We start from the raw sequence: 26,626 nt of genomic DNA, 5'->3' as shown, positions 1-26,626 counted from the left end.
GATCATATACTGTGCATTATTCATTTAACGGCCCCTAACTGACGAACCGATGCCCCTGCCCGATAATACCTAGCGCGATCAATCTTTAAGCTCGCGTGCTCGCCGCGGTGAGAAAACAAAGTTGATGCCCCGATTCAGCCTACGTTGCGCGAGAAAGGAATTGAGCGGTCGTTCTAAGGGGTCATTGGGAATTCGCAAACCACGGTTTTATCGGATTAACGCGGCGGCTCTTCTCTCGATCTTCGCTAAAGCGTTAAATCGGTCTTGAAAGTAAAAGCCACGTGAACGACCGAATAAGAGTTTAGAATTTTAGCAACTTTTCTATGTATTAGTCCTGACAGTACCATTTCAAAATGCTCAGCGGGCAAGTAGAACTCGCTGAAGATTATTGAGGTTATTTCTAGAGGGAGTTGAATTTTCTTTCATTTTATTTTCTTTTATTTCATTTTATGAGAGAATCTGTGATTTTCCGTTTCCGCTGTTAGGTGAAATTTTTTTGCAATGCAGCCGTGTGATTTCCAGGTGGAAAATCCGCCGGATCCACCGGACAATTACGGCGGCAGGGACTCTCCTTACGACAATGTGCAGCCGACACCCCGAAGATCGTCGCCAAGGAAACGACCCTCCACATTACCGTTGTTCATTGGCGAGCACACGAACATCGACGACCTGCTGGGCGACACGGGCACGCTGTGTCCCAGCCCGGTCTTGTCCCTTATCCGTAAGCGCGAACGTGAACGCGAACGCATCGAGGAGGGTGAGTTCCCGAACGAATTTAACGCGACTTGCAATTGACCGCGGGGGCCGTACGACCGCGCTTGTAGTTACATCGCGCACACGTCGAATTACCGGCTGAATCAAATACGGTCCAGGGTATGGCGGGAGGGGAGTGGAGCAGAGTAGTTTCGAGCCGACCCTGTTAACGAGAGGACAGTGTCCCTTTGAAGGGAATCAATGGGATCCTTCCTTTTGGGAATTGCGGTATGCTCGATGGATGGGTGTTGAATCGTGGGTACACACACTGCTGAAAGGGGAGCTGACGGGATTAGGGCGCAGTTCGTACGAACAGATTTTGGGTGATTGCGATTCTCCCTCCGATGAAAGGAAATTTGGGTCACCGGCCGGCCAGGAACAACGAACCATAACTGCGGGCGGCGCGTAATCGCCAAGCACGTCTCAATGAACTTTCAATTAAATTAACCCTAACGACCGTCGAAACATCTGTAACTCATTGGCCATAACTAACCCCCGCAAGAATTTATCGCTTTCACCTCCATCTCGCCGCAAACACGTGTCCCCGAAATTCGCATCCGCAATTTTATCCTCTTGCGCTGAGAAACCGACAAGTTACTGAGACGAACCCTCCTAAAATAATCATTTACGAGACTAGTTGTGCGTTGAAGATTTTTGCCAATAATTTCTGTCAATTTATTTTCTTTCATTATTTCATTTTCTTAATTAAAGTTGACGTTTTCATCTCAGCGCGAGAGGTTCGGAAGTTCGACCGAAGAGTAGATTCAGTTTGCGGATTATGTGCGCGCTGATTATCTCGGGGGGGGGGGGGGGTCGAACGAAGTTTGATATTCGTATGATTATGCTGACAGATTTCTCCGAAAGCTCAGAGTGCGAGGAAATCGACGCCACCCAAGTAATCATTCACGACAGCACCCCGCAGACGCCGGTGATCCAGCGACGGCATCGGTATGTTTCGTATCGGTAATCGTACACGAATCCTAAATCGGATCGATACGTGATCATAATGCAAACAATTTTCTACAGGGACAACGAGAGGCCTCAACCCGACGGCTACATTCCGGTGAGTTTGTTTGATAAACTTTCGTATGATCGATTCCCGATGCAGCAAGCGCCATACGCGCGTCTGTCCATACAGCGGACGGCCGGCATTATGTCCTGTGCGCTTTCACAAAACTGCGCGAGGCTCCGTTCTCTCAGAAAAACGTGAGATTAACAATAACGCGTCACACTCGGAGCTTTAACATTTTATTCGAAAGCCCATAGCAGAAGAGCAGATGAAAGCGGAACACGTGACAAAGAGCGTATTTTTTCCAGCTGCGCGACTCTCCGCGTTCATTATTTGCGTGCGATTCTTTTCATGATCAGTGGCTGAGGGAAAGGTGTGTGTAGGTGGCCGTGGATAGGACGACGCGTACTCGAAAAAAAGAGTGAACTGAACGCTGAACGAACAAAGACGCGAGGAGGGTAGACGACATTACGAGTGGTAGTGCGCGCGACATTATTGTTTCTCATAAGGGATGTGCCCAAGAGACCCTCCTTTGCTCCAGACTCCCTTTTCCTTTTTCCCGTTTTGCACGCAAAGTGCTACCAACAGAGGGGTCTTCTAGAGTCATTCCCCACTCCTCCGACGCTTCTTTTCCTCGCCTTCGAACGAACCGAATTTTTAATTACGTAACGGGAATTTCGTTAACAAATTCATCGAACATAAAGTGGTTACTAATACCTTCAGAAAATGGAGAACGTAGTACAACTCTAACCTCGACATCGCTAAGTATATATGTAGCTGGCTTATAGTGGTCTACAGAAATCACAGAATAAGTTTACCGAGTTGATTCAATATTCAATCGAATACATTCATCATGATACACGACACTTTGAACTCTCGAATGATTAACGAACTTGTACAGAAGTCGAGTGGAAGCGAAGCACGCCGATCAATTTCGGAATTAATTATAAACCATACTTACCCCAAAACAAACTCCTCGTTCTTCCGCAACCAACAGCTCGAAGTCACTTATATTTTCGCGCAGCGGGTATAGAATTTTATCGCTGCGGTGGCACCCCTCCGCGCATAGTGCCTTCCATCACGTTTCTATAGGTCCAGCAGCTCCTTTTGTTAAGCTTGTCACCCTCGTGGGGTCTCGTAGCACCGGGACAACAATGAGCACCGGCGCACTTACGGTTACGCTCTACGTGCTGCGCCAGCTGATTATTTTTTCACCGCACGATTACCATCCCCGCAGTTCCATTCGGCTCCTCGGTCCCTGTGCGACGCCCTCGAAAACCACCACCCTTGAAAACGACGCGCCGACGAACCACCACCGGCGCCCGATGCTTCCGTTACCCGGGCGAGAGCTTTCCTATCTTGCGGAAAATCGCAAAAAAAGCCCCGAGGAAAACGACAGGAACGATATACAGACGGGGAGAGACAGTCCGAAGTGGACCGGGGCGGTCGTCGTTTCGCCCGGCCAAATGAAGTTTGTTTGACGACGATATTGTCGGTTTTTGGTCGGCCGCAAAACAACCCGCACCGTTCAAGTGGTCGTCCGTGTTTGCTCGGTTACTCCCGACGAGGTTGTAGACAATGCGACCGACCTGTTTTCTAATTCTTTCCCGGCCGCAGCGGCCGCTCGACGGTTTCTTGCGGAATTTAGTGTCCCTCTGCGGCGTCTCTTTTTGCCGACTCACATATTGGACAGCTCGCGTGGGCAAGAGAAACTTCGACCCGGAGAGAACGTCCCCAGTTTTCCCATCCTTTTTACCTTGCGTTGTTGATAGCGACTTACAGCCGCGGGTATTGTCCCGAGACAAAACCGATGCTAAGCCATTAAACTCGTAGCAACTATCGCTATCTTTTACGAAAATGATGATTACGACAACTCGCCGCTTCGTCTTTACTACTTCCGCAGGACGTGCGTTCTTTTATTCCAGCACATGATTGCGTCGTTTGATAGCGTTGAATAACTACGTTTTGAACATATTTTTAAATAAACGACATTTACTAACTCCAATTTTTCATGAAAAATTCTTTCGGTTACTCGAGAATAAATTGGAGTTAAATAGTTGACAAATGGCGTCGTGGACATGTACATCAACTTTTAAAGATTGTCTGCTGTTATATTATATTTAGAAAATGTAACAAAGTCTATATATGCTTTAACTACATACTTATATTATTTATTAATACGGTAATATTTATAAATCGTAACGTCGAATTTGGTTTTATCAGAAACAGAAATGCAAGATTTGATGGACTCACCACTCTCAGAAGCTGTTGTTCGATATGAAATAGCATTCCATTTTTTCTCCTCTCTTTCCTTTATCCGAATCTATGTTGCACAATTACAAATTCTCCATATTTTTAAAAATTCCACTCGCATCAGCTACGTTCTTTCAGGAACACAATCGTTTCACAACAATTGAACGATCCTCGTTCTCATGTCATCAGAACGCATTGCATAATATCCACGTTTACACATTTATCTGCATCTGTAATTATAGAGCGCATTCGTCGACAACCTTTACCACAAACAACGTTTAAAAACACATTATTATAAAGTCCATAATTAAATGCCCCACCTACCGTGGTTTGACTGGCTGTGCGCCCTCTTTAAAAGCCTTATATGAATAACAACCATAAATTACGTGTTAGATTTCATCTCTTTAGGCGATTCCTTAATTCACTATTAACCCTTTGCACTCGTAGACATTTCAACTGCAAACCTAAAATAATTTTACTGGTTTCTAGTATTTCTATTTTATATAATAAAATTCATTCTATGCATATGAAATCAAGTCTCGTGGCTCATATAGCAGTTACACTTTCAACAAATATTTAAATCTAATCTTTGGTGATATCTATAAAAATAATTTTGGAAGGTGTTACAACAATTTTAATGGAGCCGCAGACTCGTCACTCGAGTGCTAAAGGTTAAAATTGCTGTTGCTACTGATAATTAACCCGAAAATCTGTGAATTATAAAATATGAAATAAAAATTAACGTAATCATTGCTTCGTAAATATGACAATGAGATTATCTAAACTTTTTAATTAAACTTTCGATAATTATATCCTATGAAAGGGTTTTTATAATTGCCACAAATCCAAGTGAAAAGACATGAAACTTTGACCAGCCGGTAGCTTAATTGCCGAAAGCCGCCGGTAATGGTTAATAAGTGAAGGGGACGCAATAAGTTCAGCACGTGATTCTCGCCGGTGATTATCGGGTGAAATCGAGGTGCACAGGTAGGCAGAAAGCAAAGGCAGTAAATATTTTTCTGTTTGTCCGATCTTGTGTTCAATGTTCCGGGGTGCTCTTTGTACTACACAGGAGACCGCGTAGGGAGGGGGTTGGCCACATGGAGGCGCCACCGTCGCCTAGGCGGCGACAGGTGTCCGCGGCGTTCAGTGTCGCGGCGGCCGCTCGCGAGGTAAGGCACGTTGTGTTGCCGGTTCTGTGTTTATTCGTCCTTTTCTCTCGTTTTCTCTGATCTCGTCCCGCGGTTTCGCGTTCCTTCGTCAGCGTGTCCGGCATTCGGTACACGAGTGTCTGTCAACAAGTGTCGCGTGCGGTCGTGGCCAAAGGTGACGCGTGTTTCCGTGCGCGGGAAGCGCGCGTGTCGCTCGCGCTCGTTCGAGGTGAGTTTTTGTCGCGCAGACTCCGACCGGGGGAACCTTGGTTTACCTCAACGCCTTTCGTTTTCGCGTCGTTTACCGGCTCGCCGTGCTCGTCTATGCGCAAAAACCGAGATGCTGGGACGGTGGAACGAATTCGGCTGACCGGTCGCACAGAGCGTGGAACACGGAGCGAACGAAAGGGGAAATGACGGAAGTGTTTCGGACGCAGGCGTCGTGTCGCTGATTCGAATCCTTCGTTCGCCACGCGGACGCAGGTATCGCTAATATCCTGGAACGATTTGACCAGCTTGGTCGGTCTCCTTGCTCCTTGGAGGACGTCTTATTTGTTTTGTAATTTAGATTAGCGTTTTTTCGTCTGTTCGTTGATCATTGTCGGCACCATCTTTTCTGCAACGTCGTGTGCAAAATTCCTCGTGCGAAACACATTCAGACTGTAGACGAGCGTGGCTCGTTATGAATTTTCATAGCCAAGCGAATCTTTGATCTCTCGTTTACGCTATTTCCGGTCCGAATAACGTAAACGCCGCGTCCGCAGATCTATCGATAAAGGAGCTTCTTTTCATAACCTGGAAACTGGTCGGCGAACCGTGTTCCCATCGTTTGTTTCTTCAGCCAGCAAACGCGAACCGGTGTCACCGTTCCCGACTTCAAGACTCAATGGAATTCGTGTTTTCTAACGAAAAGTCGATTTGCATAGTAAAATCGACAGAGAAGAGAGAGAGAGAGAGAGAGAGAGGCGACAGCAGAGGGGTCGGTGAAATTTAGTTGTTATTCCGAGAAGTTGGCACCGGCGCGGAATAGCGAAACAGTTCGAAAGAAAAACATCGGGTCCAGAGAGAAGACTGGACCGGGTTCGTACGACTTCGGAAATCCGCTTAGGCACGATCTCGCGTTAGGATCGCATCTTAATCGTGAATCTTTTGTCGGCTACACAGCCACGATCACATTGGTGGCATGGCGCAGACTCGTTTTCCCTTCTATCTCCTTCCCCCTCATTTCCCTTCTTCCTTCGTTCGGTATCCCTCTCTCTCCCTCTCTCTTTCTCACTCTCTTTCTCTCTCTTTCTCTTTCTTTCCCTTCCCGACGCCTTACCTGCCGTCTCTCTCGTTCTCTCCTGTTCCCTATTCTACGCCTTCCTCACTTTTTCTCCTCATCGAGCCGGTTCGCAGAAGAGCTAGGCCCGCGCAACGGCTAAGAACAATGCGAGTACGAGAGGATGACGAGACGAGTCGGCATGCGTGGATAATTGACACTTCGTAAATTCATTCCAGTCGACCGACCATGCTTTCCCCATTTTCGAGATTTATCGAAAACCACGATGGCGGAATTTATCTAGCTGAGCTAGATTCGAGGACCGATGGAATCGTTTCTTCCATTTTCGTAGAATCCGGCATATTATTTGACATAATTTCGGTGCTCCAAAAACACTATTCCCTAATTTCGTGTTCTGTTAACCCCTTGCCGTACTTTAACGAGTCAAACTCGTGACGGGTTTTTATAACAATAACCTGTTAGGTTTGAATGTTTATCCGTTCCTTTAAGTAGAAATCAAATTTTATTTTCTTGTTACCAATATTTAAACATTCGAGTAGATGTGCTCACGCAATAAATATAAAATTCCTTCTTCTAAGAAATTAATGCGATCGAAATAATTCTAATCATAGTAATTGTAAAGAAAATGGTATGGCAAGGGGTTAATAATTTCAGATACTGTTCAAAGAATTTAATTACTCCAAATTGTGTCGATAAAATCGCGTCGATTTGTCAGAAACCATTCAGGAAATAGTGCTGCCTTTCAAACGCGTCAGGATTTCTTCGACTATGAAAGTTTATAGATAGCCACACTCGAATGTTTATACGTAGCGGAAATACGATTGGCGAGAAAAGGACCCCGTACTCGCACGATCAAATTCATTCCGTTATGCACGATAGGTGTATTTTCCATCCATGGTGTCGTTCGTTCGTTGCAAATTGATGTTATGTATGGCAGAGTGCCGGTATAAAGAGCCCGAAACAGTACTTATTGTTACGTGCACGGGATAAAGTGCCTCCTAATGGGGGCATTTCGACGAGAAAATATTAAAGATCATCGATCCAACCAGAGTTACGGCATGTTTATTATTGTACACCGTGCAGGATTTATATGGGTCATTTCAGTTACCTAACTTGATCTCGATGAAAAATTTACGCGGCGAGTCGAAGGGAAAGTGTGTACATTCAAATGGCTGTCGATGTTGAATGTTAATTTCACGTTATTTATTTCTTTTCGCGGTTTCCTCGCGCAAAGTCGATTTAACTGGACGTCTACGCGAAATCTCCTGGTAGCCATATTTCTAGAAACTTGAATTCGAACCTCATTAATTTCTCACAGTTTATGAACACGGGTGAACACTTTCTAACAAGCTTTCTTTATTGTTGCCACGTTTTTCAAACTTTAATTTGAATATTTATATCTCTAGCATGCAATCTAAAGAATTTTATAATTTTAAAAATGACGCAACTTTGTTAGATTCCATTACTGGAAAATTGCCTTTATCGTTGAACGATTTATTAAAGAGTCTTCAATTAATTTACATACCGCTGCGGATTAGACATGTTGGTATTTCGAACAAAAAATTTAATTGAATGCAGCTATGTCCTAGCGATAGCAAGAAATATGCATATCTAGCGTACTAGAACTAGAGTCGTCCGAGGAGCCTTGAAACGTGTAAAATAAAGACAGTAAGAACGAGGATGAGATAATTCGAGACACGGAGGGTGAAATACTCGTTCGTGATACGGCCGGTTAAACCAGCTGGACGCCAGATATTTCCAGGTGTGTTAGTGACCTTGAAGGCGCACGTATAATGAAAATGACCCCCACCAGAACCGTTGACTTTCGGCCGTCAAGCCGACAAACGAGTGAAAGGAAAATCTAAAGGTCGTCGACCGGTTGAAAACGACACGGTTTCTTATTCACCGGGACGACGCGCGACGTCGGGAGTCAAAGGTTGTTACCATTCCGACATTGTCGCTTTCACGCGTGATCAATGGGAATATAGGAGAACGCTCGCTTCCGGTGTTCACTCACCGTTTACGTTCCACGTTCCGCGTACCAATCGGCAGAAAATCAATTCCGACATGATCCGAGGGGATGTTGCCGGTTCAAAAACATTTTCCACATACAAATGTCGCAGCAAAGAGATCGCGAAACAGGGCTACCCGAAATTACCGGTTTCCACGTGTAAACACATCAACCCCTCTATCAATAACTATTAGCGATTCGATATTCCCGAATCTATTTCATTTTGTTTCCTAGATTTGAAAAACATTTACATTCGAGTCAAGTAGAATTTTAATTTAATCAGAAATCTTTTTTTGCAGTTTGCAGCAGACTGCATTTTTGTATAGCATTATTCAGAAGAAGCGAACTCGCAATTGTCATACTGACAAGACGTTACCTAAATCCGTTCGTTACTTTTTGTTGCTGATTACTGTAATTAATAATAATTGCTATTATTTTAATAGAAATTGTAAATTGAAGTCTCTTAGTATATGTATATATTTTTATTTTTATTTTTTAACACAAACCATTAAATATCTCAATGTTAATACAAATGGACTTAGGTCACTTTCAACTAACTCAATTGTTCCCTTTCCTTTCTTTTCCGATAATCACACGACCACACGCTTTCCAGCTTATCTGGACGATTAATCTAGAAAAATGTCCACACAGGATAACGATGCAAATTGAAGCGAATGCTTCCGACTTCTAAGAAATGTCACAATGGACCGGCGATTTCGGGTGCCCACGCGTCTAACTTGAATCAATACCATAGACGTAGACTATAGGCGGTCCCATCTCCGTTTGCCCGCCGAAAATAAATCGGCGGCTTTGCACCGGGTCGGCCGGGCGTGCCCTGTTCCATCGACAATAAGAAAATCGAGTCGGGCCGACCCGGTGGAAAGAATATCGGTTTGCTCTGATCAAGGTATTCACGTGAGCCTCTGTTTCGTCGCCGAGCCGGTAGACGCGAATGGAACGCGAGGAGGAAGAAAGAGGCTTGCGGGGGAAAAAGGAACGGTGGTCCTGCGCGAACGAAAGAGATCGAAAGAGATCGAGAGAGAGAGAAGGGGAGAGGGGCGGTAAAGGGATCGAGAGAGCGAGAGAAGGACCGCTTCGCGAGCAAGGTTCGTTTTCTCGTTGTAGCCGGGCGACTCGAATGAAAATAAATCGGCGGTACGACGAACTGGTTCGTGCGTTCGCGTAAAGCGGTCGTGCGGTCCGACCGGCCAGGAGAGAAAAGGAGAACAGACGAGATAGAGAGAGAGAAAGACAGAGTGAGAGAGAGAGAGAGGCAGGGAAAGGGAGACTCTCTCGCGAGAGACCGAAAACAGGGGGGGGGGGGGGGGGGAAACTGTGTGTGTTACCTTTTTTGGATCGAAGAAAAAGGGCTATCGGACAATCGGCCGTTACGGCCGAGAACCAAGGGGCTCGCGAGATGTCTCTGACGTGCCGTGTGCAGTATCTGAATGACGTCGATCCGTTCGCCTATGCGAGCTCCTATCCGGAGCCACCTAGGCCGCCTGTGCACACCTTCAGCGCGACCTTGCCACTAATTAACCAGCTCGCGGCAGTGCATCGACTTCTACGGGCGCCTCATAGGGTGAGTTTAACCTGCACGATATAATACCTTGTTTCTTTTTACCCTCGCCCAGCCGGGCGTGGGTCACTTGGAACCATTGTCGCCGTTACGGCCAAGAGAATCCAGGTGCGCTTGTCAACTTTTACCGTAAAAACCTGACTATTCGTACTTGGCGAACCAGTATGGATATCCAAAAAGTTCCGATAAGAGAAGTTTAAAGTGGTTCTCGGCTCCTGCTAGTTCCCATAATAAGATTCGGAAAACAGAGATCGATCGTAGATATGTAACTGGAAGTTCACTTATCCTTAGTTCTTATGATGGAACTTAAACGGGAGTTCGTCTAACTTATGCTTTATTAGACGATCACCCTGTTTTTTTGGATTCACGAAAGTAAATCGCAATGGCGTGTAGGTTATATTAGCAATACTTTCGGTGAAAGATCGACTTGTGCTTACGAAAGAACGAGCTTTTAATAATGTCAGTAATTTGTTCGCAAATGGTACATTATAGATTTTTTAGAATGACACAGCGAATAGGATAAAAGAATAAAGATCCTAAAATAGGTTAAACAGACGAACTAGGAGTAAATTGCAGAATAATTCAGGTCAAGAATAATTATACACGTAATGAGGTATATATAATGACGTTAACAAAACCTAATTTATATTAATGTACCAATCTAACGAGAAACTAGGTTGCTATTAATTTGTTCGTGGTTCCAACGAGGTTCCACGATAGTAATTTAACAGAAACCTTAACGTACTCGAATCAATAGTAAATTCTTAAAACGATAGAATTGTTAACTTAGTAAACGAATTTCGAAGTCGTTATTACATACCGCGATCCCAACCGGTATCCAGGTAATATGCGAGTGTTTCAGCAACAATTGCAAAAGTAATTAGCTTGAAACGTACCTTTTCCCGTCCCTCTAGCAATTAATCGCGACATGAGTAATGACAGGAAGAATTCCGGGAGTGGGTGTTAAACAAATGTTTCGCAAACGATGGAGGGGGGGAATTGGTGGCCGGGGGGCGGCCTTGCTTCCGCTGTAATGCGAGCAAATCCATCTGTAACGGAACCTCTCCGGGACCGGAATTTTTCTCATCGCAGACAGGATTCTCGTTTAATGCCACCACTTACTGCATTAAGGATTCTCGAGACCGTAGAAATTTTCCGCCAAGGACAGGTTTCCCTTTTACCTGTCTCGCCCTTAACGCGCGCGCCTCGCCCGGTAATACGCGCACGGAAATATATTTATATTCGCGGACAAAACCGGCGTCGCGCGGAGCCGTCGCGGCCCACGGCAGGGAAAACTGAGAAGCGCCGGATGAATTTTCCGCGGGCGGTATTAATATTTATGAAATCCGCTCCGATATGTCTCGCATAATTTATGCATAAAATTTTCAAATACCCGTTCAAACTTCCTGCGCCGCGGAACCGCCGCCACGGAATATTCAAATGAACTTTTTCCTCGGCGGACGTCGCCCGCAACGAAGTGTGACAATTTTTACCGAAACCCATTTACTTCCTTATCGTATCCGGGATGAAAAGTCCTCGAACAGAAATGTCGGGACGGTTCCTCTGTTACGCCGGTATAAATCATTCGCCGGTCGAGCGATTTCGTTGAATCGTATCGTGCGGGTAACGAAGAAGTTGCTAATCGAGGAGTTCACGAAACCGTTACGTCATTTATAATTTTAAAGATTGCACAGCACGTACAAGGAACAGCTCCTCGCGATTGTTCTGTCTCACTACGATCCCGCGATTCTCCCACTTTTCTGCGCGCGCGTATTCTTCTCCTCGCCGTTTTTAGATTAATCGTAACGACGATCTGCAAATGTCCAATTTCATTGAAAACAACGACCGACGAGCGCGTTACGCAACGGGAATATCCACCTCGAACAATTCGAGCGAATCGTCGTTGCGAGCGGGAAGAGTTACCGGGTCATTAAGGAAACGATTTGCTCGGAAACGTTCGATCGGCTTTGAATCGCGCGTCGAACAGCGTGATAAAATCATCCTCGTCGATCGGGAGGGAACCGGCGAAATTGCGGACCGCGAGCCGGCCGTTCAAATAAATTAGCACGGCGGAAAAATCGATGGGAAGCGTATCCCGAGCGCGGGACCTGCGGCTCGCGGCGCAGAGCCTCGCAGAACCGAGGCTGGTATCGAGGCCGTTTCTCAAAAATGATTAGCGGCCCGTCGATACAGAGTAGCGGCGATCGGTCGCCCACTTTTCAAAGTCCTCCTCGCGGCCTGGTTGCCATGAGTAACCATTCCAAATCGACGTTATTAAGAACCCTCGGCGATGGAGAAATATACCCTAGGACGGCGCGGCACCAAGGTGGGGGTAGCCGAGATCATAAATTGCTCTCAATGCGCAACTATTAGCCGAAGCAATTAATCCGGCGAGCTCTCGAAGCAACGCTCGAAGGAGGCCGCTCATTTGCAGAAAATTGACTTTCGATCTCGCAAGGAACCGACGAGTATCTTTCAACCTTTCTTCGTTGACAATAAAGTTCGGATAGATCTTTGTCCGATTTTCATGAAATATGTCGTAATTCTAGAAGATGCGCCAGCCCCATTACTGGTTCTAATAAAAATGAATTACAACTTCGGTCGGCTGCTGCAAGCGGAAAAGTTAGATGGAGCCCTTAAAAAAACTAGGTCAGAACGGGACCAGACGTTTTCGTTCAAGGTTTAATAGAAGGCTTTTCTTTATGATTTATCCGGTAGAAGATTTAGCGCATTTTTTATTCTCCAAAATTGCTGGATGTTTGCGCAAACGGCACGAACCCTTCAATATTATATAGAACCAGAATAGGGTTTCAAGGTACCCTATATCGTCTTCTCTAATTCTTGCTAATTGCAGATGGTATGCGGATCGAGGATTCCCCCATTCGCTTTCTTCGCGGCCACAAAAGCGATTGGCAAAAGCAGTTGCGTCGGTCGTCACGCCTCTGCGGCTCCGCGACCTGGCACGTTTACGTGTTTCATTCATTGGATCGCGTTAGCGTGCTTTGTGTAAACGCGAACGGGGCGCGCACACACGTGCACACCGGGCGCTGGACTCGATGCGGTTAAGCGTGAACGTGCACACGGTCTTGGTCGTGTACGAGCGGCAGGAACTTGGAGCTAAGCGGTGTCGTGTGTTTTTAGCTGTGTCTGGTCTAGATTCTCGACGTTTCTTTCCGTGTAACGTGGAAACCGAGTCGACTTCGAGGCGCATGTTTGCTGCAGCGCTTTAGTATTCTGGTCGATCAAGTCTGAGAGTGATCTCGGCTATTTGTATTACTCTAATTGAGTGTCTCGTACGGTCTCCGCTTAGAAACGATCGTGTCTCTGTTTAATTGTTCGACAGTCGGCGAAAATTGTTTCTCTTTCATGGTAATGGAACTGTAATCTATTCACAGTTGATACATTATCGACGCGTTCCTGTTTTAGCAGTATTGCTTCCAGAATACACATTTCACTAGTCAGGTTGGAATAATGGAATATAGTATAGAAATTTCACAGCGAATTGATTGATTAAAACTAAAGTAGAAATAATGGATAAAAAGTGTTGAGAAGATTTATTCGAGTAGTATTGTCTTTATATCAGAGAATTAAATGTATAAGAACGTCTGATCTGGTCGGTCGCGCGATCTTCCAAGATGCAGTCATTCAGTTACATAAACTGGTTTCCACTCGAATTTATCATCCTCGGAGCGCTTCCTTCCTAGCTATCGAATAGGCGGGAATTCCTCGAACGCAGCAAAACTTGAACAATCTAGTAGCATCAGCTACGAGAACCTCGTCGATTTCCCATCGGTTTTTCGCCAGTCTATATCTCCACTTCTTTCGGACCATCTGTACCATTATTGTTAGCTCCTAAATTCGCAAGGTCTTTCCAATAGAATCATGTATTGGAAGGAAAATCCACGTAACCAGATGGAACAGTGTGTCTTCAGCGAGATCGCGTGATCTGATTCCGACGTGTGGCGGGCAGCGGGGTGAAGGCGCGTGAAAGGTCCGCATTAGTTCCAGGGTGGCTAAGTCAAGAGATTTCGCGATGGAGTCGAGATAGCTTTGTAGCCGCGACACCTTTGTGGTGCACCGGTTTGATACGCTAACGCGCTTCACTCAACCAATCGTTGAGCGAGCGTGCTTTGTACGAACTGTCCGAAGGGGAGGGGAGTGGGCACACGCGTACGTTCCTCCGCGGCCGCTGTGCAACAACAACAACAACAACAACAGCAACGGCGGCGGCGGCGGCGGCGGCGGCGGCGGCAGTGGCAGAGCAGGGTCCAGGAAAGAGGAACGGACAGCCGGCAGAGCGAGATGCAGTCGCGACGGAGGGAAGGCAGGTCACACGAGTCGACGCGAGCGCAGCGGCCGTGCACCGTGCACGTGATTCCTTTGTTCGTGGCATCGTTTCTGGAACAGCCCTTCGGCCGCAAACTATTTTCCGGGAGGTCCCAGCGCACGGTTAAATGCACGATTACTGCAGTGTCGCTGAAACCTCGGCCGGCCACCTTCGTGACTGCACACTTTGACCCAATTGCGTCGCCGTATGGCAACACTCGCACGCTTGCACCGCTTGCATCGCTGCAACTGCCCCCGGACTCGCCGCGCTCCTCCGCTCGCGCCGTTCCGTTCCGTTCCTCCTTCCGCATTCAAACGGCGCGGCGAGACCTGTCCCGCAGCGGGGCTCGCCGATTTTTCGAAACGCCCATCTTTCGTGATCCTGATTGACTCGGATGAACTTTCGCCGTTCATATCCGCCGCGTTCTCATGTCGCGCCGGGCCGGGCCGGGCGCAGCCGCAATAACGATCGAGAGATCGCCGCCCGTTTATTGTCGAGATAACGGTGTTGACTTTATTGCGTCACGGAACAGCGAAAATACTTTCTTCATTCCGATCGTGTTTGCCGAGGCTTAACGCGCGAATATTTCTCGAAAGAATATCGTACAAATCGTTTGGCATTGATAGGTATAGTTAGGTATAGCTTAACACTTAGCCAACCGAATGGGGACATCTCCCCGTTCAAATTAACCCCTTGCCGTGTACCATTTTCTTCACAGTTATTGCGATTATGAATTTTTCAATTGATATAATTTCTTAAAAAAGACAGAACATTAATGTTTATTCCATGTCTGAATATACTTAAATGCTTAAATATTAATAACAAGGGATTAGAATTTTATTCCAACTTTAAAGAACAGAATAATATCCATACTTAATAATTTATTACTACCAATTTCCGTCACGAGTCGGACTCGTCAAGGTACGGTAAGGGGTTAAGTGCTCAATAACTAAACAAAGAATTTTTTACGCTAATTATCATTATAATTTCTTAATTTTATTATGATGTATACAGTGTAAGAATATCGAAGAAGTAATCAATGCCTCATAAACTTGCTTTGATATTTTCTTTTAACTGAATAAAATACCGCTATTTATATACAATTTTTTAAATTTTTCGGGCGGTCGTCGAATTGTTACTATCCACTGTGGTTCGTTATCATATTCAGTTTATCTATGGATTCTTCAACACACTTTCTTCGAACATTTGGAATTGACCTGTATTTAGATTAGGGTTATCGTCGCTCGGTTTCATGTTCCATTCCGTCGAAGAAACGTGAACTTCTCCGTGAGAGGAAAGAGATTGCAGCAAGTAAAACAGAGTCCCGGTTTTTGCGAGCAGTCTATGATAGAGACGGAGTCCATCTTTGGAGCGGCAGAGTACATATTTCGACCGACTCTCACTCGGCAACGCAATTATCTTACGTAATAACAATAATGAACGATGGATCTGTGGAAATTCTGGACCACATTCTTTCGCTCGCTCGACGAAGTGGATGGTTTACAGATCATTGCTCCGGAATCGAGAAGGATTATGGTGCATTATACCCAGATAGACGTAGAAATTGACTTTCGCAACTCGCTTCAAAATCGTGAGACGAAAGAATCGGCTGAACTGTTCTGTACCTTTAATTCCATTAGGAAAGTAATTTCGGATTAATCAGAATTTCTGTTCGGATTGATTTCTAGCTAAATTAGTATTCAAATTGTCTGTTCGTCGAAAGATTATCTGAGCTTTATTATAATTGTTAAATATTTATCTAGATTTTTTGATATTACTAAAATTTGTAATTATACTAATTCAGTAAGCTGTTACACTGATTTATTTTCTTGTTCTGTGAATGAATGATGGCAGTCAAATTTCATCAAATTTTAATCGAAGTTAACATTTTATTGTAAACGACAATTCAAATCAGACGTTCATATTTTAGTTTCGTATGTTTACTTATTTTCTTATATATTTATATTGTACAACAGAATTCCATAATCCGTTTAATAAATAAATGAATAATAAATAATACAGTGAAATATTTCAGTGACCCGAATTTCGCTTAGTTTCGTGAAATTTGAAACGACTGATATGACCGTGGTTTAATAGTTACGGCGTTGAACAATTAAGACCTCGTATTCGTCGGCGTGGCGCGGTCTTTTACAAGCGAACGGGCCCCCGTCGCCGGCATTTTTAAAGAACGACTCTGAAAGAGCAATTAGTTTCGGCTTTTCATCTCGGTTCGACGGGTCGACCAAATAAATTCTATCGCGACCATAAGAGGATATTACGACGCGCGGTTAATTTTAAAGTCGTTTCGGTGGCTGGCTTGGCTGCCTCTGAAGATTCGAGCGTTCCGCGAGATGCTGGTCGGTTCTCTTTGGACCCTCCTTCGGCAGTTCGCCGACATAACGGGACCGGGAAGCGTTACTCTCACGGAAAAGGAATAAAAAGTACGTTTATGGTCCCGGCATTATATACCTATAGGTACCGTGCGCGCCGGTGTACCGGTTATCTCGCGAACACTGGTAGGGCTCTCTCCGTGTAACTCTTTTACCTGTCCTTTGCTGCGGTTAAATTCGGCCTCGCCCTCTCCAAAGGCATCCTTGGCGCAGAGCTTCGATTCGTTTAAAGCGGACCGGTTCGTCGTTGACAAAAAAAAAAAGAAAGGAGAGACAAGAATTCTCGGAGAGGATTTTAGTTTCGCGATTGAAGCGACTCTCTCGTGAACGAATTCCGGGTCGCACTTTGTGCCACGGAGAACAGAGGGCTAAAGATATTATCCGCTGTTCGCTACGCTTTTCAAGTTTTCCGTTCAGGTGACCAGTCCGTCAGCCAATTACCGCAAGGTTCACTCCGGAGATCGATCCAAATAATGTGGTCACGAGTTTCGGTGTTCAACCATTATATCCTTAAAGTATAGATACGGGCTTCGACGTACTTTTGATTAAAAAAAGAAGAAACTGGACCTATCTAGAAGTGTTTGGTATAGTCATATGCGTGCAAGAAATGAATATGTAAATTTAATTTTCTTGAAACAAAGCTCCGGACGAGTAAATTTTACCTTGGTATTATCGCTCGCTGGATGCTTGGTGCAATAATAATTCAGCCTTGCGCATTCATGGTGCAGGCAGAGCCGCGGAGAAATAATAAAATGTTTGACCTATTCCGGCCGGGTTCTTGCGATTTATTTATAAAAATATAAATCCTCGCGGTGTCCACCGGTGCTAATGAATCGATAGCGAGAAATCGGTTGAAGACACTTAACGGAGGAGATACATGGGCGCGAACGAAATTCGGGATGCAAGACCGTGATAAATCGTTCTCAGAATTCGGTTGAATCGGGACCGCGGCAATTATCGGGGCGATCGTCGACTCGTTGCAGCGATAAAGCCCTGAATCGTTGATCACGGCGCGGGCGAAATGATCGAACGGGTTTCCGGGGCCGGGGGAGCACCGTAACCGTTCCGTCACACGACCGTAGATCAAGATATTTACCGTTTACGTTAAAAATCGCGCCGGTGGCGAGCGTAAATTCAGCGCCGTGTCTCGTTAGATTTTCCGAGGAATAAATTCGAGAGAATGCGCACTATAAATTCCCTCCTCCCGGCGTACAGGCTGCTCATAAATTCGGAGCACAGCGCGGCTTTAGCATACGCGACAGAACGCGCGAGGGTAAAGAGGATTTTTATCAAAGAGAACGTCAAAGAATATAAAAGACAGTTTCGCGGGCTGTGTGCGCGCGCGCGCGCGAGCGCGCTGTGTCGCAATCCTCGGTTTATCAAATTGTTCTCGGCACGGCTACCGGTTTGTGCTGGTCGAACCAACGACTTCCCGTTAATTCAACGGACGATCGATGTATCGCGATCGCTGTCGGCCTGGAATGTGTAGCACCAGTTATTCAAATGCTGTGTCATATTCGCGGAAGATGCATTAACTTGGGTCTTCCGATCCATGATTCTGGAAATATTTGTCAATAACAACGACGGCACGATCCGCGGGACGATCTCATTGATTTTATTCGATTATATTGCTTTTGTACAAACGCTGTCGGGTGCTGCGCTTTCAGGACGCTTTATGAATAATGTACTCTTAAATCTTTGACTAGATGTCGTATATAAAAGGATTTGCCAGTTTTTGGTGTTTTTGATGCCAAGTAGGCCAATGCAATCGCTTGACCTAGATATAGTTTTGACAGTTATCAGGTCGCTTCTAAATAAAATATAGTTTTATTAAACTGCATCAGCTGAACCAAATCCTTTACAAATAAGTTAAAATATATGGGTGACAATTTGGACCGTTGAGGTATATCAGAGTACGAAACGATTGGTCTCGAGTAGCAGATCTTCCATGCAGATGATTTACATCAGCTTTACATTTGACACGGATCAAATCACTTTAAATTGCAAATAATTTGCATTGATTTCATCCGGTTTCGAAGCCGAAGCAGAGCCCGAGGTTGCGTACAAAGGCAGGTTGCACGGGACACTGACCTTTCCAACCAATTTCAAGATCGTTGAAATCAGCGATCGCTGATCCAACGAACCGCCTCGCACAATGGGGAAAAGCATTTTCACTCTCGGCCGGCGCGGCGCGGCGCGTTACGGCGCGTTACGGCACGACCGGCGTGGTGGAAGCGTAAAAATGCATCCGGTTAATGAAACGGGCTTTCCCGTGAATGAAAAGGAAGGGTTACAGCTCGCAGTGGCATCGGGATCGGGATGCGGTAACGGTAGCCGGGCGTAATGATCGCTGGAAAGGCTGCTTGAGCCGAGTCACGGCCGATAAAACGCGCGAACCCGAGCGGATCGTGTATCCGCGAGTCGGCCGACGATATCGGCGGTTTTTCAACCGGCAACCAGGTATCCGGATTACATAATATTACAATTAGATCGCGCGCGTTAAGCGGCCCCTCGGCATTCCTGCGAGAGCGGTTTGCCCGCGGCCGGTCGCCTAAGCGCCGCTCGATTTTATGCCAAATAGAGCATGCTTGCCGAGCCGAGAGCCGCGCCGCGCCGCAGCCGCGAAGATCAGCGCGCGTCGTGCCGCGCCGCGCCGGCACACCGGCTCCGAGCAATCCATTTTTTCCCGTCCCGCTCCTCTCCGCCGCGTCGTCCCGCCGCTCCGCATTCCTATTGAATGGTAATGGAGAGTTACGATTGCGATTTATGGCGGCGTTATACTTGGGAGGCTGCGAAATTTCGGTTTTATGGCCGACCGGCTTATCGGGCCGCACGGCAATGGACTGCGAAGTGCACCGCCGCGCTCCGCCTCGCCTCGCCTCGCCTCGCTGGTGCCGTCCCGCCACCGCTGCCACCGAATAACGATACCAGAAGCCAGAAACAGACGTAAATCACCGCGGGGCCATTGGGACGCTCGTCCCCGGGTACCGAGCCTTTTTTACTTTGTATTCTTCCGCTTTTGCCTCTAACCCTTGCTGTCCGCCATGACGAGCCACCCGCGCCGTTGGCACAGCGTCGGCGGGTGATCTTTCGACTGCGGCATCTTGACGCATCTCCGACGAGGTATCATCGACGCGCGGCGCAGTTCCTCAGATTAGGCGACGCAACGCGAATTGCAACCAAGCAGTTGACTTTTTACTTGTCTCTTAGAAAGTTCGCAAGTTATCCAATACATTCGGCGATTGCCTGCTATCGGTTACGAAACCGAGTGCGATTGTTATGTAAGGACTCAGTGGATCTTTGTGAAAAATGAGAGCTTTCGTTGCAATTTTGTTCGTCTGCTTATTTTTGTCTAAGCTATTAAACTGAATGACTGTGGGAATCGGAGTTCACATGAGTAGATATCAGCTCTTAAAGACCGGGTAGTTGAGGTATCGTCACTGATAGCTTAGGTTTAAGCACCGCACATATCTCAGTTTAAACGTTATAGTTACTTCAGGTTAAACGTCACAGACTTCAACCCCGGAACAGTGGCTAAAATGCTAAACTCTATTGTCCAGATAGAGTTGAATTTTAGACATCACTACCGATTTAATCCTCTGTCCAACGACATTTGTATCCACTGTTCATGTAGAATATTAGGCTTTCCAGATGACTCGAGCTTCTTTCTCAATTAGATTTCGCCTAGATTAAATTATACCTATATACGGACCCCTATGAAAAGAACCTTGGCTGAGTATAGCCGCCGTTCAAATTCAACAGCAGTCGAGGTAATAAAATTTGACTCGACGTAGTGATTGCGTGAACAGTACGACTAATGGTCCCGGTTAATGGGCTTTCAACGTAGTTTAAGCTCGATGATTCAACGAGATTAATTATCTGTTATATTTTTAACCCATCCAATTATGCAAGCCCATGCTGATTCGATTCAATTATTAATGCAGCCATTTCTATCCAGAGAGCTTGAGCTTACAAACCTTTTATATCGAACAATAAATTTAATATACGTCGATGAATTTAGAATCTTATATTAATATAAAGTAAGAGTGCGATTATTTCTTTCAATATTTAAAATCTTCCTGATTGTATATAATTATAAATTGGACATGTCTGTCACTCGTAAAATGATTATTGTTTTTAGAATAATTTCATCTTGAAAATAGATAAAAATGCTACTTACTTCGAGTGACGAAACATACGAACGCGACGATAATTTCACAGAGTTAAAAATTATCTGAATGCATCAGGTAATAAAAAGCGATTCAAGTTTGGAGACAAAACATCAATCCGCAAGCAGATGGACGGCATTAAGTTCAATCAAGCTAACGTTTCACGAAATAATTGTATTACCGATCTGAGCATCGATCGAGCGAACAAAAAATAGGTGACTATGAACGCTCTAGCAGCAGCAAATGCGATTTCCTCGGCGCATCTGGGGGGGGGGGGGGCAGTAATTTCTAAACGAGAGCGGAATCGAGCAGGCTGGCGCGCGGTGTCTCGAGTCTCGAGGAGTTTGAAAATCCCGTGGCTCGGCGCTCGGCAGAGGCGTATCGACGGAGAAGAAAGGAAAAAGCGTCGTCGTCGTCGGCTGTCGGGTGACAAAAAGACGGAGACGAGAGAGGAGACGAGAGACGGCCGCTCAAAGCCGGCTCTGCAGAGACGCGCGCCCACGCGCGAATCGTCGGCCGAAGCCGAGTCGAGCCGAGTGTGAATAACTTTTCTCGCGAGCCAGCTTTTCACGGATTTTCCTGGCGCGCGGGAAACACCGGGGAAAACGATGCGGCCGAACTTGCCGCCTCGCAACAAAGAAAAGTAATCTCGCGTTGCGGCGCCGGAGCCGCGTCCGTTTCGGGCCGATCGCGCGGCCGGAATTGTAAATAACGATTCCTGGAAATTGGCTAAAACTTTTCGTTGCCTCCTCGTCTCGGTCGCCGCCGGCTCAAATTGATTTATCTCGAGCAGTTTTACGGCTCCAACTGGAACGCGGATTAGCTGATCGAGTCCGGGGAATGTCCGGATGATGCGGGAGCGGAGTTGCCGTGAAGGAGCTTCTTAACTTTCCGCATTTCGTTCTGTTAGGAATGTATGCGGTGCCGGCGAGATTCGGGGGATCCGGTGTAACTACAAACGATGAAACGTTAACGCGTTGCTTACCGAGAATAAAAAGTTCCGAGAAAAATCGGGGCAATTTAATTAATACGTTCACTACCAACCATGAGTTATCTCGCCGTAGATGTTCAACACAACTCGTCTGTGAAAAGTTCATTACTACCGTAAAAAGGACTGATTTATCATTTTTAATTTATATAAAAAAAAAAGAAACGTTGACGTCTAGAGCAGATTTCTTCAAAATAGGCTTGACAGTCAAGGTATTAATGAAACTGAAACTAAAAAGTAAGTTTTTAAACAGTTTAATTCCCTTGTACTTCAAACATCCCAATAAAATTCTGTTTGCTTGAATACATTACTATAAAAATAAATTATAAAAATAAACGTATATTTTATTGTGAATGCAGTATCATATCTCGATGAAGAATGATTCTAGATTTATAGATCAATGTCAGAGTAGTACAGAAGTGTCGCGATAGTAGGTGCTGAACAATCTCCACTCCTAAACCGCTCGTAAACAGTTAACAAATAATTTTCGTGAATCGAGGAATTTGTCGCGCAAAAGACGTTTGAGAAGTTTTAGATTTCGGAGAATTCCACCGATAATTAGAGACTGTGAACAGTTAACATCATTGTTTCGTACGGGGACGTTAATGCGAGATCCATTAAGTTTCTGCGATTACACGAAATTCAACATTTCACACCTGGTGATCGAGAAGTCACTGTCCAAGAAGGAATTTCGTGTAACGGTCGGTATTATAAGTTCGTTAACATACGCTCGCGATAAGAGGCAATTATCGTATTCGAAATATGTTCAATAAAATTGTTGAGGGTACGCGTGAATACTTTGTCGGCCGGGTAACTGTAATCCGAAATGAGTAATGCCAGCAACTCGTCAATTTGGTAAGATATACGCGGCCAGCTGAATTTATGGATTCGAGGAGTGTTGTTCGACGGTAGGCGAGCCAACTCGACCCACTTTTCTTTAAAATCAAATTATTTTCGACACATTAACATCCAAATTATTTTCGACACATTAACATCCAAATTATTTCGACACATTAACATCCAAATTATTTTCGACATATTAACATCCAAATTATTTCGACACATTAACATCCAAATTATTTCGACCTATTTGTAACGGTATCGTTTTTAATATATGAAAGTGGGTAAAACTACATTTGATAATAGCAAAAATATGATATAAGATTTGATTTATTATTCGGTATAACATAAGAATTCGATTTCAAAGAATTTCTTGTTGTTATAGAATAAATCTGTATAACTTTTTTCTATGAATGCTGAGTATTTATGTCTATACTATAAGATGCTTCTTTCGCTGCTAGAAAATATGCGAAAGAATGCAAAGAGTAAACAAGACCTGCGAAATCAATCGTACAAACATCGTCATTCTGTCCCTTCGCCAAAGAGAATCCAGTCCATTGTTGACTCTTGCTTTTTGTTGCAACTTTTTAATACAGCATTTTCAAGCTTAGCTCCACGCATCCACAATCACGAGGCAAATTCAGTTGATTTAGTTTTCTGTATTTCCGGTGGAAAACAAACCATTCCCGCGCACACAAACGCAAAAATGATTAGCGGTCTAATATTAATCGTTCGTTTCTGTGTTAGTCATCCCGCTTACTATTGTGGGAGACACCGCCGGAACCCCTAAGCGTCCTCGTAGTGTTATTAATACCTTTTCTGTCACGGTTTCTAAGAATACAGTACGAATTTCTAGGGGAACCGGAATATTCGGTCGCGCAACACCTGGTGACATCGTTCACGACTATTTCCATGCCGCGCGGTGTGTCCGTGCCGCTAAACTTTTCCCGAAATTTGGACCGTTGACAATTCCGTGACATCATACACGAGATAATCCACCGATGATTACCAAGGCAGGGTGTACCATCCCGATGGAACCGCTCGAGAAGCTGTCTGAACAGACCGACGCCCACCTGCGCAACCTGTTCATCCATCGCTTTCAACTCTAGTTCGTGTCTTTTATAGTTCTAGTCAACTGGTTCGGGTCCCCGTTGCATTCCGCAACGAATATGCAGGCTCCGTACGTATGCGACTCGCGACTCGCGAACCGAGCGCCCTGAGATCTCAGTTCCCCCGAAATCCGTTCCGTATAAATTGCATCGACGTTCTTTCTTTTCTTGCCCTTCGATATTCTATGCATTCGAAAAGCGACTCGCGGGAAAATTGCAATATTCGAACGCGATTTCGAAGATACTTAACACGTGATTTAGTGGAGGCCTATAGGCTTCTCAACAACGGTACTGTGCTTATAAAAAATTCGATGATTCTTTTTTGCATTATAATTTTAAAACAATTATGTTACATCGTAGCAGTCTAAATAATTTGATGGATCGGAGATAAGATTATCGTAGTAAGAAAAAGTAAGAAACTTGAATAAATATTAAAACATAATTGCGTCGTCTAGCAATCGATCTAATATAAACGGAGAAACAACACGATCGAAATTATAATTTCGTCCAAACGCACACAGAAGATTTCAAAATAGCTACAGAGCCGAACTATTTTCGACAGCGGTGAGACTATAGTTCGCACATCAATTTCACGAAAGCTTTAGCTCATCGTCGGAAACAGTGGAACGAGCGCGAAAACAGGCTGCGGTGTAAATCGGCATGAATTTGGAATCGAACGCAGCCTGTGTTTTGGATTGCGCTGAGATCATCTCTATCAACGATCTCGAACAAAACAAGTTTTTACACGGAAAGGTACTCGTTCGAGAACTCTTAGGTAACGTTGTCATTACCGGGTGTACTTGAAATGATTAAAGGGCAGCAAATTTGACGAAGAATTAGAAAATCGAGACGGGTCACGACCCTACTTTACCGCGGACAATTGGCGCGGACGCTTTCTAATTTTACTGCAGACACTCGCCGCCCGACGGGTCCTAAAATAAAAAGGGGTGATAAATTCCTTACGATCAATCCATAGGAGAACGCAGCGCGGGATTAATGTCTGGTGAAGATGGCCGAATTCGGTGGAAAGTCGACCGTCGAATTTTATTTCGGTCGGGGAGAGTGTCTCTCATTCTCTTAAATATTTCAGTGTCCTGAATTATCCGATCGGTGCTAATTCTAGCTCGGTGAGTTTTTCCCGAAGGGTCGAGAAGTCGTCCTTCGAGCGACCTTACCGCGGGCTGTTCATAAATATTAATAAAATGCACTTGGTCGTTGCGCTGGAAGGACGAAAGGAAGATCCGCCAAGGGAAAGATGAGAAAAAGAAGAAGCTGGTCACCGCGATCCTCGCGCGACCGTCTAGCACAGCGCACGAAGGTCTGGCGATGTAGCGTCCCTTGGCCAAAATTATTTTAGCATTGTTTCAAGATTTAAGGTTGTAGTAATTTAATGAATTCGTCTTGACAGCATCTGGAGTATCATGGAATTAAAAATATGTACTAACATCGAAAAAGTCGAGATGGCCAGCAAGTGAAAGGTGCCTCTGTAAGATTTAATATCTTACTTTGCAGAAAAGTGAATATTGTCTAATTTTTGTTTGAAACACTATTTTTCCGGTTCATCGAAAATGGCTGAAAAATCATGCTACATTATGGCGTTGGGTCTGAGAGAGGAACGATCTGATCTTTGTAATGTTATATCTTATCACAAAACTGCCTGAATAATCAAATATTTTAGATTTTAGAGAGGGTTGTAAATCCATTCATAAAAACAGTCCTTCAAAATATAAAGTTGCAAAATTGACTTTTGGCGCGGCACGGCGTCCGACCGATAAAGGCCGCTACCGTATAATATTTTCGGGAGCCCAGAATTAATATTCATGAAGGAGCCGCGACCGCCCCGCGGAACGGGCAGCGACGAGAAATACGGCGGGCTGGTTCCGGAGAGCCTGGCCGTTTCTCAAATTATTGCAAATTACAGATTTTTCGTGCGGTTGCCGGCGTGCTGAGAGGATCAATATTTGCGGCACTCTGGGTGGAACGTAATCACTCGTTCCCTCAGATCGATGTCCCCTCGGGAATTTATTTTAAACGGCCGCGATGTACGTGCTACCGGATTAAAGCATGAAATCACGCGGTGCTCCGTTTCAACGGCGCATACTTACCTGTGGAAGCTGGAATTACTCTTTAACTATTTTGTTACCGCGAAGTGGCAGCTGCCAGGGACGCGAATACCCGGTACTCTTACGCGCCTGATTGCCGCGTATTGGAACTCCGCATTACCCGGATCATTATTCGAAGAATTCTAGGAGACTCTCGACAGTTTTTTCTTAGCAAGTTTTAGCAGATTCAATTAGCCTGAAAGCTTTGACAACACTGATTCGAACGTTTATCTTTTTGATGTTCTCCCGGTTCGAGCCACGGCAGAAACATATCACGGTCGTGACATTCAAATCTTTCAGTTTGCGAAGCTTTTAGACACGTCATAAAGTGGATTTCGGATTTTTATGCTAATTTCTGTAGCGTCGTTTTATGGGAAGCCGGGACGAGAAGAATGTTCGTTTTGCAAAGTGCGCCGTGAAATTAGAAATGTTTGCCAATCGAAACGTTTCGAACTGTTTAGCAAAGAAGACTGGATCCAAGAAGGTCGATCTCTTGGGGTGCTCGAGTTAATGCAACTGGGATTCGACATCGCAACTGGGCTCAGCGTCGAATTCCTGGCGAAACTTGAATTGGAGGTGGCTGCGTTCAAGAATTTAACTAGATGCAGCTCTGGAGACTAAGTTAGATCAAATCGGTGTCAAGAAAGCCATTCAAACTATCTT

At 45.2% G+C, this 26,626-nt stretch overlaps 1 protein-coding gene across 3 annotated transcripts in view; it reads left to right on the top strand.

Moving 5' to 3' along the window:
* LOC144474596 (FH1/FH2 domain-containing protein 3-like) overlaps positions 1–26,626 on the top strand; it is a 294,352-nt gene that overhangs the window by 30,420 nt on the left and 237,306 nt on the right. For 2 of the 3 annotated variants that reach the window (XM_078189662.1, XM_078189672.1), the window contains exon 1: positions 9,812–10,041. In XM_078189662.1, coding sequence (XP_078045788.1) covers positions 9,877–10,041 — 165 coding nt within the window. In that variant the 5' untranslated portion in view covers positions 9,812–9,876. Of the gene's footprint in view, positions 1–522; positions 758–1,604; positions 1,702–1,779; positions 1,817–9,811; positions 10,042–26,626 lie in introns of those variants that run through there. The other variant, XM_078189652.1, reaches the window with a different exon arrangement.

The sequence above is a fragment of the Augochlora pura genome, chromosome 2, assembly GCF_028453695.1.
Source record: "Augochlora pura isolate Apur16 chromosome 2, APUR_v2.2.1, whole genome shotgun sequence".
In the NCBI taxonomy this organism is placed as follows: Eukaryota; Metazoa; Arthropoda; class Insecta; order Hymenoptera; family Halictidae; genus Augochlora; species Augochlora pura.
This window is presented reverse-complemented; position numbering and strand designations above follow the sequence as displayed.